Consider the following 15,961-nt stretch of genomic DNA (forward strand, 5'->3'; position numbering starts at 1 on the left):
GATGGGGATAGTATCCTGGCGTCCTATTTTAAATATCTGGATATATTCTCACTCCATAGTGTCTCGAATCGCGACCCTGTAAATGCACATAGTTAGCCGTGAGCGTAGTTAAAATTTCGAGTAGTGAGGAGTTGGGGATTCTGACCTACCCTAAGGTACTACTGTGTGGTATTGGATTTTAATTATTATAAATACTTCAGGACTCCAACCTCAGATATTACAAGGTAGTAATCAAAATAAATCAAGTTCTTCGACGAAAGCGGTTTCTGACACAGCTCCGATACCAATGTCGCCTGAAAAGTCAATGACATCATCTTCCTCGTCGAAAGAAACAAACCTACCTGAAAAAAAATCCAAAAACTTCTGAAATAATGGGTGTCCCAAAAAGGACGCAAGATTTCAATTTGCCGCCATTTTTGTATTTTAGTGCTGGCAACCCTAAAAGAAAACTATTTGACATCTGAATGTTTAGGGTTTGTAAAAATGGCGGGTTATACGAAAGATCAACGCGTTTTTATTTTGAACAATATTTCAAAAGTAATGAAAGTTTGGCGGATACGGTTCGAAAATTCCGTGCACAATATGGTCGGAATGTTGACTTGACTTCATCAAGTGTGAGCAGAGTGGTTGGAAAATTCAGGGAGAGTGGATCAATTCATGATGGTCATTCCACTGGTCGTCCAAAAACAAGCCGTTGTAATGGCAATATCGAATCAGTGCGTCAGAATGTCTGTGAACATCCATTAGGCATCGTGGACAAGAATTGCAAATTTCAAGAAGCTCTCTCCAGCGTATACTCACTGAAGATCTGCATCTCCATGCTTACAAAGTTCAAGTAACACAAGAACTGAAGCCTCATGATCATGGACCAAGGATTACAGAACCTGGAAGTGGCCGGGGACTGTGGCGCCTCTGGAGCCTCTGGCCATTCCCAGGAGAGCGGGGAGCACCAAACAACAACAAAGAAAAGAACAAGAGTCAACCTGCACAAGGTAAAACAGTGCACCCTGTGCGGATAATCAATAAAAAGTGGTCATATGTTGATTGTTGAGGCACCAACGTGCCCAACACAAGGGACTAGCCGAAGACAACGGAAAGATGATACCTAATTGAGAAATACGGCTCGTACGAGTGTAGCAAACCAGCAAAACATTGCCCACAGCTGCACCTCCCCCCTATGTGGGTGGTGGAAGCCGTCACAGGAACCAACCCAAAGTCTCTGGAAGCCCTATATACAGGAATAATCTAAGATAAAAGACAAAAGATTAAGAATAAATAAACAAACAATGAATAACAACAACAGACTACATACGAAAGGACTACTGCTACTGCTGAATATCGTCATCAGGACTAGACCCACGGAGTGCCAACAGTATGATGTTGCTGCCTCTGTTTGTATCCTAGTTATAGTATATATCAAAAAATAATATTCCTAATAAATAAGTTCAGTATTAAATCGAAACCGTTTCATTCTCTCCCGTCGCGACCCCAGCATCACATGGCGACCCTACCAGTGGCATATACGGTCGCCACCGTATATGGCGGTCAATCCGAGATGCGTTTCTCAAATTAAGTAAACAGTGGTCAGTAGCCAGTCACGGGAAAATCATCACGCAAATTGGAAAAACAGATCAAATTGGCGCCATCTGTTACAAACAGTGGCGTAGCTACCTAGGGGCTAGGCAGGGCAGTGCCCCGGGGCCCTCAAGCTCAGGGGGCCCTTGAATCAACCAGAAATCTCGATCGAACTGAACTCAACTAACTCAAGCACGGACTGTTCACCAATTATGTAAGGAAATAATGAGCAAATATGGAGTGCTAGAATGCGACCTAACGGAAGTATTTACAGCAATGTTATTATTCTTTACAATTCCTGTCACTTCTGCAGCAGCTGAAAGGTCATTTAGCAAATTAAAAATAATAAAAAATTATTTAAGAAATAATATGGGCCAAACTCGACTCCGACATTTATCGCTAATAGCAATTGAAAACAAAACCGCATCAAGCCTGGATTTAAACGAAGTCATTGATACTCGTACTTTTGCGAAAACTAAAGCTAGGAAAAAAATGTAAATACCGGGTGTGGTCTGTAACAGGGATGTTGCGGATGCAGATTTTTTGACATCCGCTGATGCGGATGCGGATATTTAAAGCCTCACATCCGCGGATGCGGATGTCATAATTTGGTACTTAAAAAACGTCAAATATTACATTTTTAGCATTTTTATTTAAAAAAAGTGAAACGTTTAGTACCGTAGAATTTCGTATCTTTGCCTGCGCTATTTTCGCCTAGTTTGACATAAGTCGCCATTAACAAGAACATTCTGCGGCTAACTTCACAAAGTTGACCTTTAGTGAGGTTTACTCGCGACGCCGACCACACGTTTTTTTAAACCAGTGTTTTAACTTCAGTCTTAAACGGTGATACGGACCCGGTAATGTTAAACTTTTTACATGTTTATATCCTATAACTATTTCTTTTTCATATGAAACTATTATTTAATGGTTATCTTACGTTTAGAAGTCACAATTGGATAAAACATTGGTGAGGGTACTTTGCGTCCATCTTGTTGCCAAATTTCGCCTACCCCTAGGGTTGACAAATTTTTTGTACCACATTCATTGGTGGATGACATTACTTGTTTCCAAATATTTTCTTATGTTTGGTTATTTTAGTTTACGCTATATGCAAATGTTTATTTCTACTCTTACCGATACTGCGTAGGTACCAAATAGGTATTTTAATGTCTCAATTTGTGTAAATAAGGTTGATTTGAAGTCAATTACGATAATAACAACAATTTTGCAACAATTAAACAATTTTGTTAAAAATTATTATTTTTTTTAACTTATAAACCATTACTCCCCTTTATTTGGCATGTTGGTAAATTTTTGGCAGCCCTAGCTTCATTATAGAAAATGTATGAAAACAACTTCAAACCGTTACCAAACTTCGCCTACTACCCCGTTTTTAGGATTCCGTACCTCAAAAGGAAAAAACGGCACCCTTATAGGATCACTCGTGCGTCTGTCTGTCCGTCTGTCACAGCCTATTTTATCCGAAACTAATGGACCAATTAAGTTGAAATTTGGTACACATATGTATATTTGTGACCCAAAGACGGACATGTAACGTAAACAAATAAATTTTAAACATGGAGGCCACTTTGGGGGGGTAAATGAGAAAATTTCAAAATAAAGTTTTTCAATCTATATCGTGTTACATATCAAATGAAAGAGCTCAATGTGAGAGTTTCAAAAATATTTTTTTTATAATTTTAGAATAAACAGTTTAGAAGTAATTCAAGAAAATAGACAAAAAAATACCTACAGTTAAATTCACTGTAGTTCACAATCGCCCATACCCTCACATTCGGCTCGAAAAGTAAAATACCGGCAGAATTTATGGTAAATTTCCGATATGAACCCGATATATCTACGATCTATCTATTTTCACGCCGCGCGCGTTTCCCGAAAATGAGCCGCGGAGTCTAATAAACATTTATTAATTACAGGCTCATCACAGGAGCAACCACCAACTATAACACCACAACAAAAAACAGAGCATTCGTAAAGACGCTGGTAGAATTATAAAAAATCTTACAAAAAGTCGTACCGTCAAAAAAACAGCGGTGCTCGGCAGAATTTATGGTAAATTTCCGATATGAACCCGATATATCTACGATCTATCTATTTTCACGCCGCGCGCGTTTCCCGAAAATGAGCCGCGGAGTCTAATAAACATTTATTAATTACAGGCTCATCACAGGAGCAACCACCAACTATAACACCACAACAAAAAACAGAGCATTCGTAAAGACGCTGGTAGAATTATAAAAAATCTTACAAAAAGTCGTACCATCAAAAAAACAGCGGTGCTAACACCTCCTCCGACATAGGTCATATTTGTAAGAAAAAAATTGGAAAAGATGAAGCTTATGTAATGGACCATTGTCATTTAACGCGTATTATAAGAGGCAAAACACACAATTCATGTAATTTGAATTACCAAATACCAAAATGTCGTATCGTCTATACCGGTCGTCTTTCACAATTTAAGCGGTTACGATTGTCATCTATTCATTAAAGAACTGGCCAAGATTAAGGGAAAGTTAACCTGCATTCCCAATAATAAGGAAAAGTATATTTCATTTAATTTAGAGATTGTAACAACAAAATTTTAATTCTTCATTTTTCAATATTAAACAGTCGTATTCACGCAGCGTCCTATCGAACTAAGCTTGGTCCGTGTTGCTATATTAAAAATAATTTAGGCTTCTTCCTACATTTTTGTTCTTTTTTTTAATCGAAAGGGGTTTGTAAATTAAAATTGTCTTCAAATATTTTTTTCATTCGCCGGCGCGTTGTATTCAATATTAGTCTTAGAAAACTGAAGAAGAAAAGGGAACGTTTCTTTTTGCAAAGCCATCTAGGATCGTACGAGCTCAGTTCGGGCTGTGGTAACTTTGCCATTTGGTCTGTCATTATTCCTGTCGAAATGATGGACGAGCATTTTCGTTGGTGGTGTTCCTCAAACAAAAAGCCTTTTCAGGCGACTTTTAACCCCATCGGGAAACATCTCCCTTTTGAGTGAGTATTTTAGTGATTTTTGCGACGGGTTTTGTGTGTAAGATTCAGTTTAATAGTGTGGTGATTTTTATTTTCAGCCCAGGCGAAATACTGGAGCACATGCCGCCCCAAATTTAGTGGCCTTTGAGGCCATGATTTACAGACCTCGCTTGTGTTGACATATGTTGCAAACACATATTTGCGGGCCATTTTTCCACAGCGAGTAAGTTTTTTTTTTTTTTTAAGAGTTTAACCTTCCACTGTGCTGGTCAAACGTTAAACCTTGACCTGACGCGTTCCGTTCCAAATTCGAAATTATGTGTCTGGACTCCATTTTGTTGCAAAGTTATTTAGGTTCCAGCGTTGCTAAAGCGTTGTGTACTCTTGTCTTACTATTCGAAAACTTTTCCAGGGTCTACATTTTACCTGTAAATCCGCCTGGCGCGGGTTTCTACCTCCTTGTGTGCCCGGTTGACAGCGTTGACTGGTGATCGGGGGGTGCTGCCTTGGCCTGTACCTGAGAGGTTGACGACGTGGCGGTGATGTTAGTACCCTAAACTCTACGGACAAGGTCAGCTCCTTCCAACCTTTAATTTACTTCTACGGCGCCCAACATTATTCTAGTTCAATTGCAAATATTTGAGTAAAAGTGTTCAACCATAAGATTTTAGCCGCTAAACCCACATTCGCTCTCTCGTCCCTATTGGAGTCTCAAGTTAAATAAAATTAAGAGCTAGATTAAGATAACTGCAGTGTATGCAAGGCCCTTAAGGCCCGGGTAATAACTTTCCTTTGTTTTCTATAATAGAATAAACGTTGTAACTACAATGGTGGTATTTTCTTTTCTCTCCTTAAAATCTTTAGTATAGCCACCTTAAAATAATTTTGGTAACAAGATTAAGAAATACAGTCTTAAGGTTTATCAACTCGTATAAGTTCATGTCAAGTAGCTTGGATAAACTCGCTTCAAACCTTTCACGGGAGCAATTCAAAATACTACCACATTTCTTACCACCATCCGATAATTGTAACGAGCGTGAGAAATATATAAAGTTACTTACGCGTAAGGGAGTTTTCTCTTATGAGTATGTAAGTGACAGGAGGGAGCTTGAGAGAAAACTGCATTGCCCGTAAGGCCGCTTTCTATAGGTAACTATAGCAGCCTTACCGATTTAAATATTTCCGATGAGGATTACCAACATGCAAAGATGTTTGGGGCGCATTCAATATTAGAACTCTGGGTGAATACTGAATACTATATTTTAAGACTGATGTTCTATTACTGGCTGAAGTGTTTGAAAACTTTAGACAAGCGTCTATAGGTGCGTATGAATTAGATCCGTGTCAATATACACTGCACCCGGTTTGAGTTGGAACGCAATGATGAAAAATACCGAAGTATGGCTAGAATTGTTTACGGACAATGAAATGATTCAATTTATAAAGAATGGTAGGTATAAGAGGTGGCGTCTGTCAAGCGTCAAATCGCTATGCTAATGCCAATAATATATTTATGTAGGGAACATATTAACAACATCAACCCTCACAGAACAAGCCTAGTGTTTAGAAAAACGCAGTTCTAACTTGGCGAAGTCCGAAATTTCGTTATTGACGGAATTGGTCTCCAAATAGAAGTTAATTATAGAAAAAAACGACGCCGTGACTAGCGACGCTAAAGAAGAAGAAGCAGAATGCTGCTCCTAGTGCTTCAACGGTCAGGATAGCGAAAATCTTGAAGCTCAAGTATGAGAGAATTACGAAATCCGTCAAGAATAAAATAACCGCTCACAGTCAGGAGTCCAGCTCTTGATTGATGTGATAGAAGAGTTCTGTCTATATGTGCGAATATATCTGGATTAGATGCTCGGAATGACAGTGATGTCTTTACAGGTATTGTATTTGATATTTTTTTGGCTCCTTGAGCTTTTTAATCACTGAAAATTATTTAGCTAGCCGCGTCCGGCTTACAAAAACTTTGTCAGACGAAATTTGGAAAGGAGGGAAGGAAGTTGGAAATGGAACGCACACTCGCCCAGATGTCAGCGCCGCCCATTAATTTCCATCAACAACAGCAACAACCTTTGGAGACGTGGTTCAAGCAGCATCAACAATCGGCGCAGCTCCCGCATCAATCCGAGTCACAGCTTGATAATGCAGCATAGATTTACAACAATTATATTCCCGTACAACCCAATCCGGCCGCACAGATGCATTCTGAACAGTAAAAACCCGATCCGGCCGCCCAGATGCCCTCAGAACCAGAACACGTGCAGACTAATTTCCAGTAACAACCGTTTACTGAACATCAACCGCCGACACCGGACTTCCCCCTGCAGCGTATAACGAGTGACTCGGATATACCCGCCCATACCCTCAGATTCGGCTCGAAAAGTAAAATACCGGCAGAATTTATGGTAAATTTCCGATATGAACTCGATATATCTACGATCTATCTATTTTCACGCCGCGCGCGTTTCCCGAAAATGAGGCGCGGAGTCTAATAAACATTTATTAATTACAGGCTCATCACAGGAGCAACCACCAACGATAACACCACAACAAAAAACAGAGCATTCGTAAAGGCGCTGGTAGAATTATAAAAAATCTTACAAAAAGTCGTACCATCAAAAAAACAGCGGTGCTAACACCTCCTCCGACATAGGTCATATTTGTAAGAAAAAAATTGGAAAAGATGAAGCTTATGTAATGGACCATTGTCATTTAACGCGTATTATAAGAGGCAAAACACACAATTCATGTAATTTGAATTACCAAATACCAAAATGTCGTATCGTCTATACCGGTCGTCTTTCACAATTTAAGCGGTTACGATTGTCATCTATTCATTTAATGGTACGTTTACACGCTTGCCAAGCCTTGGCAAGCCTCGACAATCGCAAGCATGTAAAAAGGGCGTTTGGCTTGGCTTGCGTGAGCTTGTAGGTGCTTGCTTCCGATCCAGTCGAGTGTCGGTGTTTTTACGCAGATCAAAGGGCGTTTGTGGCAAGCGCTTGCGACGCATTTATACGTTGGCCCGCGTTTAGTAGCCATTTTGATCTCGCGGCGTGTACACGTTTGTTGTTTGTACGAAAAAAATAATAAAAAATGAGTGGCTGGTCAAATGAAGAGACTCTTTCGTTTCTGGAACATTACCAGATGGAATCCTGCATCTGGAATCCGAAAGATTCAAATCATAAAGATAAGAAGAAACAAGCAGATGCATGGATTCGTCTTGCTGAACTTACCGGACGGCCAGTAAAGGATATAAAAAATAAAAAAGAGATATTGATGACTACTTTTCGCAAGCACTTGAAAAAAAAACGGGAATCTATGCGTTCGGGTGCAGGTATGTTCCTACGATATATTTATAATTATTTTGATAGTCTTATTAGCAAGGTATAACTTGTGTATAGTTTCTCGAGTATTTATTTAGCAAGATAGTTTCGAACCGCAACTAGGTATCTTGCGGAATAATCGATCTAATTTTCAACGTTTTTAGGGTTCCGCAGCCAAATGGCAAAAACGGGACCCTTATAGATTCGTCATGACATAGACATAGACATTATTTATTGGTAATAAAATAAAATTACAAGTCAAACATATTACCTACTTAATAACATTACAATTAAATTGAATTTGTAAATTACAATGTCATTAGTTTATACATAATTATCAATACATTATTAGCAATTAGACTTATTAACAAATTCCTCAAACGAATAAAAACACTTCTTAATAAAATTTCTACATTATTGAAATTTGGTGCGAAGATGTATTCTGTTAACCGCATTAAGATTTTAAAATAAAATCAGAAAAAATCCAAATTTTTTGGGGTTCCCCATACATAGAACAGAAACTCAATTTTTTTTCATTAAACCTATACGTTTGGGGTATCTTTGGATAAGTATTTTAAAATGATGTTGAGGTTTTTTTTTATTTTAGGTGCCGCTGAAATATACAATCCGTCTTGGTATGCTTACGAAACCATGGAGTCATTTTTACTACCAGTTTATACTTGCAATGAAGGGATAAACAGCGAAACTGTAAGTAAAAAAATCATTTATTTAAAATAAAAAAAAATACCATTGGTTATACATTTATTTGTACATTTTAACTGACTTTAAAAAAGGAGGAAGTTTCTCAATTCGACCGTATATATGCTTATTTTTGTGAACTTATCTCATCCTATTAAAATATGAAGTAAATTCTTCCCTGACTTCTTTGGCATTCAGCGGAGATCTTCGTGGTATTTGTGGTAAATTTTGCAATGCATTATATATGTCGTTATCTCTGCGCCATGAACCACGGGTTACCATATTTCCATTACTGTCATATACGTCAAACGAACTCGGAGGAGTATATCGGTTTGAAGAACTTTTACTTGTTCTCAAGAAGTTATGTAGTAATACACAAGTCATCGTAAATTCCGTCACAGTTTGTGGTGCTAAATCGATAGGGCGTCTGAATATTCTGAAAACTGAGGTTAAAATTCCAAACGTATTTTCAACTACAACTCGGGATCTAGATAAGTTTTGGTTAAATAACCTTTTTGGTGAGCATACTTCATGGTTTCCAGGGTAGGGCTTCATTACGCGTTGACTCAATGCAAACGCACCGTCAGCTAAAAACACGTATGGAATATTAATATTCGATCCTGGAAGTGGACAAGGCGGTGGAAAATCTATCTCGTTTCTACATATTCTTTTCCATAGTAAACAATTATTAAAGACGCCACCGTCACTTATTCTTCCTTGAGTCCCGATGTCTGCGAACACAAATTTGTATTTGCTATCCACTAACGCCAAAAGAACAATGCTAAACGTTCTCTTATAATTGAAATACTCTGTTCCACTATGAGCTGGGCTTTCAATAACTACATGCTTGCCATCCAATGAACCTATGCAATGTGGAAATTTCGTCCTGAATCCTTCTTCTATATTAAGCCATCCTTCTGCTGTGGTGGGCATCTGTAAAATTAAGAAAATGAAGTGTAAGAACAGTATATTATTTTTTGCAGCAATCACAACAAATAGAAGAAGATGCAGATCAGACAGAGGATGATCCTCTGATAAGAGATCGTACAAGTACGGTTGCCGCGGATCAGACAGAGGATGATCCTGTGATAAGAGACCGTACAAGTACGGTTACTCCACTATCCAGACCACCAACCATACAGGCGGCTACTAATAAACGTCGTCGCCCTTGTTCTGAAACGCCTGAAAAGCAAATGGCCGTGGCTTTTGGACAATTAACAAATGTTTTAGGTCAAAAGCAGAATGAAAATATACCTGCTTACAAAGACGACGATTGCGATCTATATGCTAAATTATTGGCTATAAAGCTACGTGAATTGCCAAGTGATGAACGAAAAATTTTGATGTACCAAATAGATGGGTTGTTTATAAACAGAATAAATCAAAAATCAAATGAGCGTCATACACCATACCCTCAATATTATTCTAGACCGTCGTCAATGGCTGGTGCATATTCACGCCATACACCATCTCAACTTTTTCCGAATCGGCCAGCATCAGTTAATAGCGTTAATTCTGAACCCATTCATAACAATCTAAGTTTTTTTCCCTCTCCAACCTCCGAAACCTCACATTCAGCGCCAAACATAACAGCTTCATCTACATCAACAGCATCCTCGTCATCTATTCGCATTATATCGGACCAAGTCATCAATCCAGTTCCACGTGAAACCAACATTATAAACATGGCTTTATTGAATGCTTTTGAAGATTTTGATTCGTCGACATAATGTTTATTAAACTTGTTGAATAATTAAACAATAATAATAAAGCAATGATTCTATTAAACTCTAAATAAATGTATAACATTCTATTAAACTCTAAATAAAAGTAGTACAGCAAAAAAAATATATAACATAATGTTTTGTTTTATTCTTACCTTAACTTGATCCTTTAGAATCTCATTAAGAGCTCGGCAAACTTCACGAATGATTATCGATATCGTAGAGACAGATACTTTAAACAAGTAGTGAAGGCTTATGTAAGAATCACCAGATGCTAAAAATCGTAGCGTAATGGCAAGACGAAATTTGGCTGGTATAGCTTCTCTGAAGTCTGTATCATGCTTGGATATCATTGGTGAAATTTTCTGCAGTAAAAACTCAAAATCAGGATAGCTCATTCGGCAAAAGTTATCGAACTCTCCAGATGGTTCATATAAAAGTTCACTAAATTTCTCTTCCATAAATTGTCTGTAAAAAATATAATATATCGTAAGTATTGTGGTATAACGAAACTGCAACAGATAATGGTTTAATCAAAATAGTAGTCACCTGGTACGATTACGATGAATCTTTTTCATCCACCATCTTCGCTGTCGTCGAGCTCTCCTTTTTTTTGTTTCACTTTGCTTGCATTTTAAATAAATGTACGTTAAACCAAATGCAATAGCCGCCACAAGTTCGGTGTCCGCCATGCTTGGATGTTTATTGCAGACTGACGCATTCACAAGCGTGTAAACGCCATTCAAACGCCAAACGAGATTTGTATAGGCTTGGGGCTGTTTGCCGTTTGCCAAGGCTTGGCAAGCGTGTAAACGTACCATAAGAACTGGCCAAGATTAAGGGAAAGTTAACCTGCATTCCCAATAACAAGGAAAAGTATATTTCATTTAATTTAGAGATTAAGAAATACAGTCTAAGGTTTATCGACTCGTATAAATTCATGTCAAGTAGCTTAGATAAACTCGCTTCAAACCTTTCACGGGAGCAATTCAAAATACTACCACATTTCTTACCACCATCCGATAATTGTAACGAGCGTGAGAAATATATAGTTACTTACGCGTAAGGGAGTTTTCTCTTATGAGTATGTAAGTGACAGGAGGGAGCTTGAGAGAAAACTGCATTGCCCGTAAGGCCGCTTTCTATAGGTAACAGGTAACTATAGCAGCCTTACCGATTTAAATATTTCCGATGAGGATTACCAACATGCAAAGATGTTTGGGGCGCATTCAATATTAAAACTCTGGGTGAATACTATATTTTAAGACTGATGTTCTATTACTGGCTGAAGTGTTTGAAAACTTTAGACAAGCGTCTATAGGTGCGTATGAATTAGATCCGTGTCAATATACACTGCACCCGGTTTGAGTTGGAACGCAATGATGAAAAATACCAAAGTATGGCTAGAATTGTTTACGGACAATGAAATGATTCAATTTATAAAGAATGGTAGGTATAAGAGGTGGCGTCTGTCAAGCGTCAAATCGCTATGCTAATGCCAATAATATATTTATGTAGGGAACATATTAACAACATCAACCCTCACAGAACAAGCCTAGTGTTTAGAAAAACGCAGTTCTAACTTGGCGAAGTTCGAAATTTCGTTATTGACGGAATTGGTCTCCAAATAGAAGTTAATTATAGAAAAAAACGACGCCGTGACTAGCGACGCTAAAGAAGAAGATGCAGAATGCTGCTCCTAGTGCTTCAACGGTCAGGATAGCGAAAACCTTGAAGCTCAAGTATGAGAGAATTACGAAATCCGTCAAGAATAAAATAACCGCGCACAGTCAGAAGTCCAGCTCTTGATTGATGTGATAGAAGAGTTCTGTCTATATGTGCGAATATATCTGGATTAGATGCTCGGAATGACAGTGATGTCTTTACGGGTATTGTATTTGATATTTTTTTGGCTCCTTGAGCTTTTTAATCACTGAAAATTATTTAGCTAGCCGCGTCCGGGTTACAAAAACGTTGTCAGACGAAATTTGGAAAGGAGGGAAGTTGGAAATGGAACGCACACTCGCCAAGATAATACGCCACAAGTCAGCGCCGCCCATTAATTTCCATCAACAACATGTTACCTTTGAAGACGTGGTTCAAGCAGCAACAACTATCGGCGCAGCTCCCGCATCAACAGACACACATTGATAATGCAGCATTCATTTACAACAATTATATTCCCGTACAACCCAATCCGGCCGCACAGATGCATTCTGAACAGGAATACCCCGATCCGGCCGCACAGATGCCCTCTGAACCAGGACACGTGCAGACCAATTTTCAATCACAACCGGTTACTGAACATCACCCGCCGGCACCGTACATCCCCCAGCCACGTATAACGAGTGTCTTTTAGATATTCTGCCACGAAATGCTGGAACAACATACCGCCGCCCATAAGAAACTCTCACTCTATTTTGTCTTTTAAAGTAAAATACAAAAAGTATATTTTGAGTTTGCAGAAATCTGCTCAAAGAGTAGATCGCGCGTAAGTGCCAATCTCTCTTTCACTCAGTGAACGTCACGAATAAATATCTTTTATCTTTATCTTTTATCTAAGTGTTGGCAGACTGCACACTGCAGTACTGAATTTACCCAGTGCCGTTACATAGTGTATCCCGTTCAGACACGCAATTAGACGACGCATCTATAGACGTTGCTGTTACGTATTAATTTGTGTGTTTAAAGGTAAGTTAAATCACAGTAGGTAGGGAAAGCTGTTCTACCTAGGACAGTTTTTTCTTTATGAATTTTAGAAAACAACCTTTGGAGACGTGGTTCATACAGCAACAACAATCAGATGCATTCTGAACAGGAACAACCCAATCCGGCCGCACAGATGTATTCTGAACAGGAATAACCCGATCCGGCCGCACAGATGCCCTGTGAACCAGAACACGTGCAGACCAATTTCCAGTCACAACGGTTTACTGAACATCAACCACCGACACCGTACTTCCCCCGGCCGCGTATAACGAGTGACTCGGATATACCCGCCGAACTACTAGAGTTCATAGAGCCACAATCACAAACAGGCACTCGTCACTATATACCCTCGCTAATATCGCCCCTCAAAGCTGCCACGCTGCCGTCTACAGACAGCTCGAAAGCGGTTCACCCAGCAGTAGAGCCAGCGCGCCCCGACAATGAAAGCAAAAGCAGTTCTTCCAGCAGCTCCAGTAGCAGCAGCTGCTCCGAGGGCGAGGAAGTGTTTCCCTTAAATTTTCAAATGAAACTAAAGCGCCAAATAGTTTGTTTCGAAACACCGTTTGAGATGTTTAAGAAGCACTGTGGTAATTTCACGCATACTCGTACACAGGAAGTACAAACTGACATTAATTCCGTCTTCTTCGACAAGTTAATGAATATATGTAAGTATATAGGTGCGTACTGCGTATGAATTAGATACGTGTCAATATTCACTGCACCCGGTTTGAGTTGGAACGCAATGATAAAACATACCGAAGTATGGCTAGAATTGTTTACGGACTATGAAATGATTCAATTTATAAAGAAAGGTAGGTATAAGCGGTGGCGTCTGTTAAGCGTCAAGCGTCAAATCGCTATGCTAATGCCAATAATATATTTATGCATGGAACATATTAACAACATCAACCCTCACAGAACAAACCTAGTGCTTAGAAAAACGCAGTTCCAACTTTACGAAGTCCGAAATTTCGTTATTGACGGAATTTGTTTCCAAATATAAGTTAATTATAGAAAAAAACGACGCCGTGACTAGCGACGATAAAGAAGCGGCATGGAATTCAATTGCGCAGACCTTTAATGCTGGTCCTAGTGCTTCAACGGTCAGGATAGCGAAAATCTTGAAGCTCAAGTATGAGAGAATTAAGAAATCCGTCAAGAATAAAATAACCGCGCACAGTCAGAAGTCCAGCTCTTGATTGATGTGATAGAAGACAAAGTTCTGTCTGTATGTGCGAATATATCTGGATTAGATGCTCGGAATGACAGTGATATCTTTACAGGTAGGTATCGGAACCTTACCAAGGCATATATTTTTTTGCCTCCTTGAGCTATTTAATCACTGAAGATTATTTAGCTAGCCGCGTCCGGCTTACAAAAACGTTGTCAGACGAAATTTGGAAAGGAGGGAAGTTGGAAATGGAACGCACACTCGCCAAGATAATACGCCACAAGTCAGCGCCGCCCATTAATTTCCATCAACAACATGTTACCTTTGAAGACGTGGTTCAAGCAGCAACAACTATCGGCGCAGCTCCCGCATCAATCCGAGTCACAGATTGATAATGCAGCATTCATTTACAACAATTATATCCCCGTACAACCCAATCCGGCCGCACAGATGCATTCTGAACAGGAATACCCCGATCCGGCCGCACAGATGCCCTCTGAACCAGAACACGTGCAGACCAATTTCCAGTCACAACAGTTTACTGAACATCAACCGCCGACACCGTACTTCCCCCAGCCGCGTATAACGAGTGACTCGGATATACCCGCCGAACTACTAGAGTTCATAGAGCCACAATCACAAACAGGCACTTGTCACTATATACCCTCGCTAATATCGCCCCTCAAAGCTCCCACGCTGCCGTCTACAGACAGCTCGAAAGCGGAACCCCCAGCAGTAGAGCCAGCGCGCCCCGACAATGAGAGCAAAAGCAGTTCTTCCAGCAGCTCCAGTAGCAGCAGCTGCTCCGAGGGCGAGGAAGTGTTTCCCTTAAATTTTCAAATGAAACTAAAGCGCCAAATAGTTTGTTTCGAAACACCGTTTGAGATGTTTAAGAAGCACTGTGGTAATTTCACGCATACTCGTACACAGGAAGTACAAACTGACATTAATTCCGTCTTCTTCGACAAGTTAATGAATATATGTAAGTATATAGGGGCGTACTGCGTATGAATTAGATACGTGTCAATATTCACTGCACCCGGTTTGAGTTGGAACGCAATGATAAAACATACCGAAGTATGGCTAGAATTGTTTACGGACTATGAAATGATTCAATTTATAAAGAAAGGTAGGTATAAGCGGTGGCGTCTGTCAAGCGTCAAATCGCTATGCTAATGCCAATAATATATTTATGCATGGAACATATTAACAACATCAACCCTCACAGAACAAACCTAGTGCTTAGAAAAACGCAGTTCCAACTTTACGAAGTCCGAAATTTCGTTATTGACGGAATTTGTTTCCAAATATAAGTTAATTATAGAAAAAAACGACGCCGTGACTAGCGACGATAAAGAAGCGGCATGGAATTCAATTGCGCAGACCTTTAATGCTGGTCCTAGTGCTTCAACGGTCAGGATAGCGAAAATCTTGAAGCTCAAGTATGAGAGAATTAAGAAATCCGTCAAGAATAAAATAACCGCGCACAGTCAGGAGTCCAGCTCTTGATTGATGTGATAGAAGACAAAGTTCTGTTGCGAATATATCTGGTTTAGATGCTTGGAATGACAGTGATATCTTTACAGGTATTGTATCGGAACCTTACCAAGGCATTTGATTTTTTTTTGGCTCCTCGAGCTTTTTAATCACTGAAAATTATTTAGCTAGCCGCGTCCGGCTTACAAAAACGTTGTCAGACGAAATTTGGAAAGGAGGGAAGTTGGAAATGGAACGCACACTCGCCAAGATAATAC

The 15,961-nt window shown here is 39.4% G+C and overlaps 1 protein-coding gene across 1 annotated transcript; it reads right to left on the reverse strand.

Annotated features, from left to right (window-relative positions):
- Nucleotides 1-8,651: 8,651 nt before the first annotated feature.
- LOC134670787 (uncharacterized) lies at nucleotides 8,652-13,851 on the reverse strand. Its single transcript, XM_063528606.1, has 4 exons — nucleotides 13,754-13,851; nucleotides 10,877-11,680; nucleotides 10,483-10,795; nucleotides 8,652-9,536 (listed from the first exon to the last, which is right to left on the reverse strand). Exons 2-4 carry the CDS (start codon nucleotides 11,146-11,148, stop codon nucleotides 8,745-8,747), a joined length of 1,377 nt encoding a protein of 458 aa, XP_063384676.1. The 5' UTR covers nucleotides 11,149-11,680; nucleotides 13,754-13,851; the 3' UTR covers nucleotides 8,652-8,744.
- Nucleotides 13,852-15,961: the final 2,110 nt, after the last annotated feature.

The sequence above is a fragment of the Cydia fagiglandana genome, chromosome 14 (assembly GCF_963556715.1).
Source record: "Cydia fagiglandana chromosome 14, ilCydFagi1.1, whole genome shotgun sequence".
NCBI lineage: Eukaryota > Metazoa > Arthropoda > Insecta > Lepidoptera > Tortricidae > Cydia > Cydia fagiglandana.

Excerpts from the sequence above, each read along its gene's own strand:
- LOC134670787 (XM_063528606.1), bottom strand. The coding sequence starts at position 11,148 with ATGGTACGTTTACACGCTTGCCAAGCCTTGGCAAACGGCAAACAGCCC. Across the intron at positions 10,796-10,876 it reads ATTCATCGTAATCGTACCAG|ACAATTTATGGAAGAGAAAT; the intron begins GTGACTACTATT and ends TATTTTTTACAG. Across the intron at positions 9,537-10,482 it reads TTCTAAAGGATCAAGTTAAG|ATGCCCACCACAGCAGAAGG; the intron begins GTAAGAATAAAA and ends TTAATTTTACAG.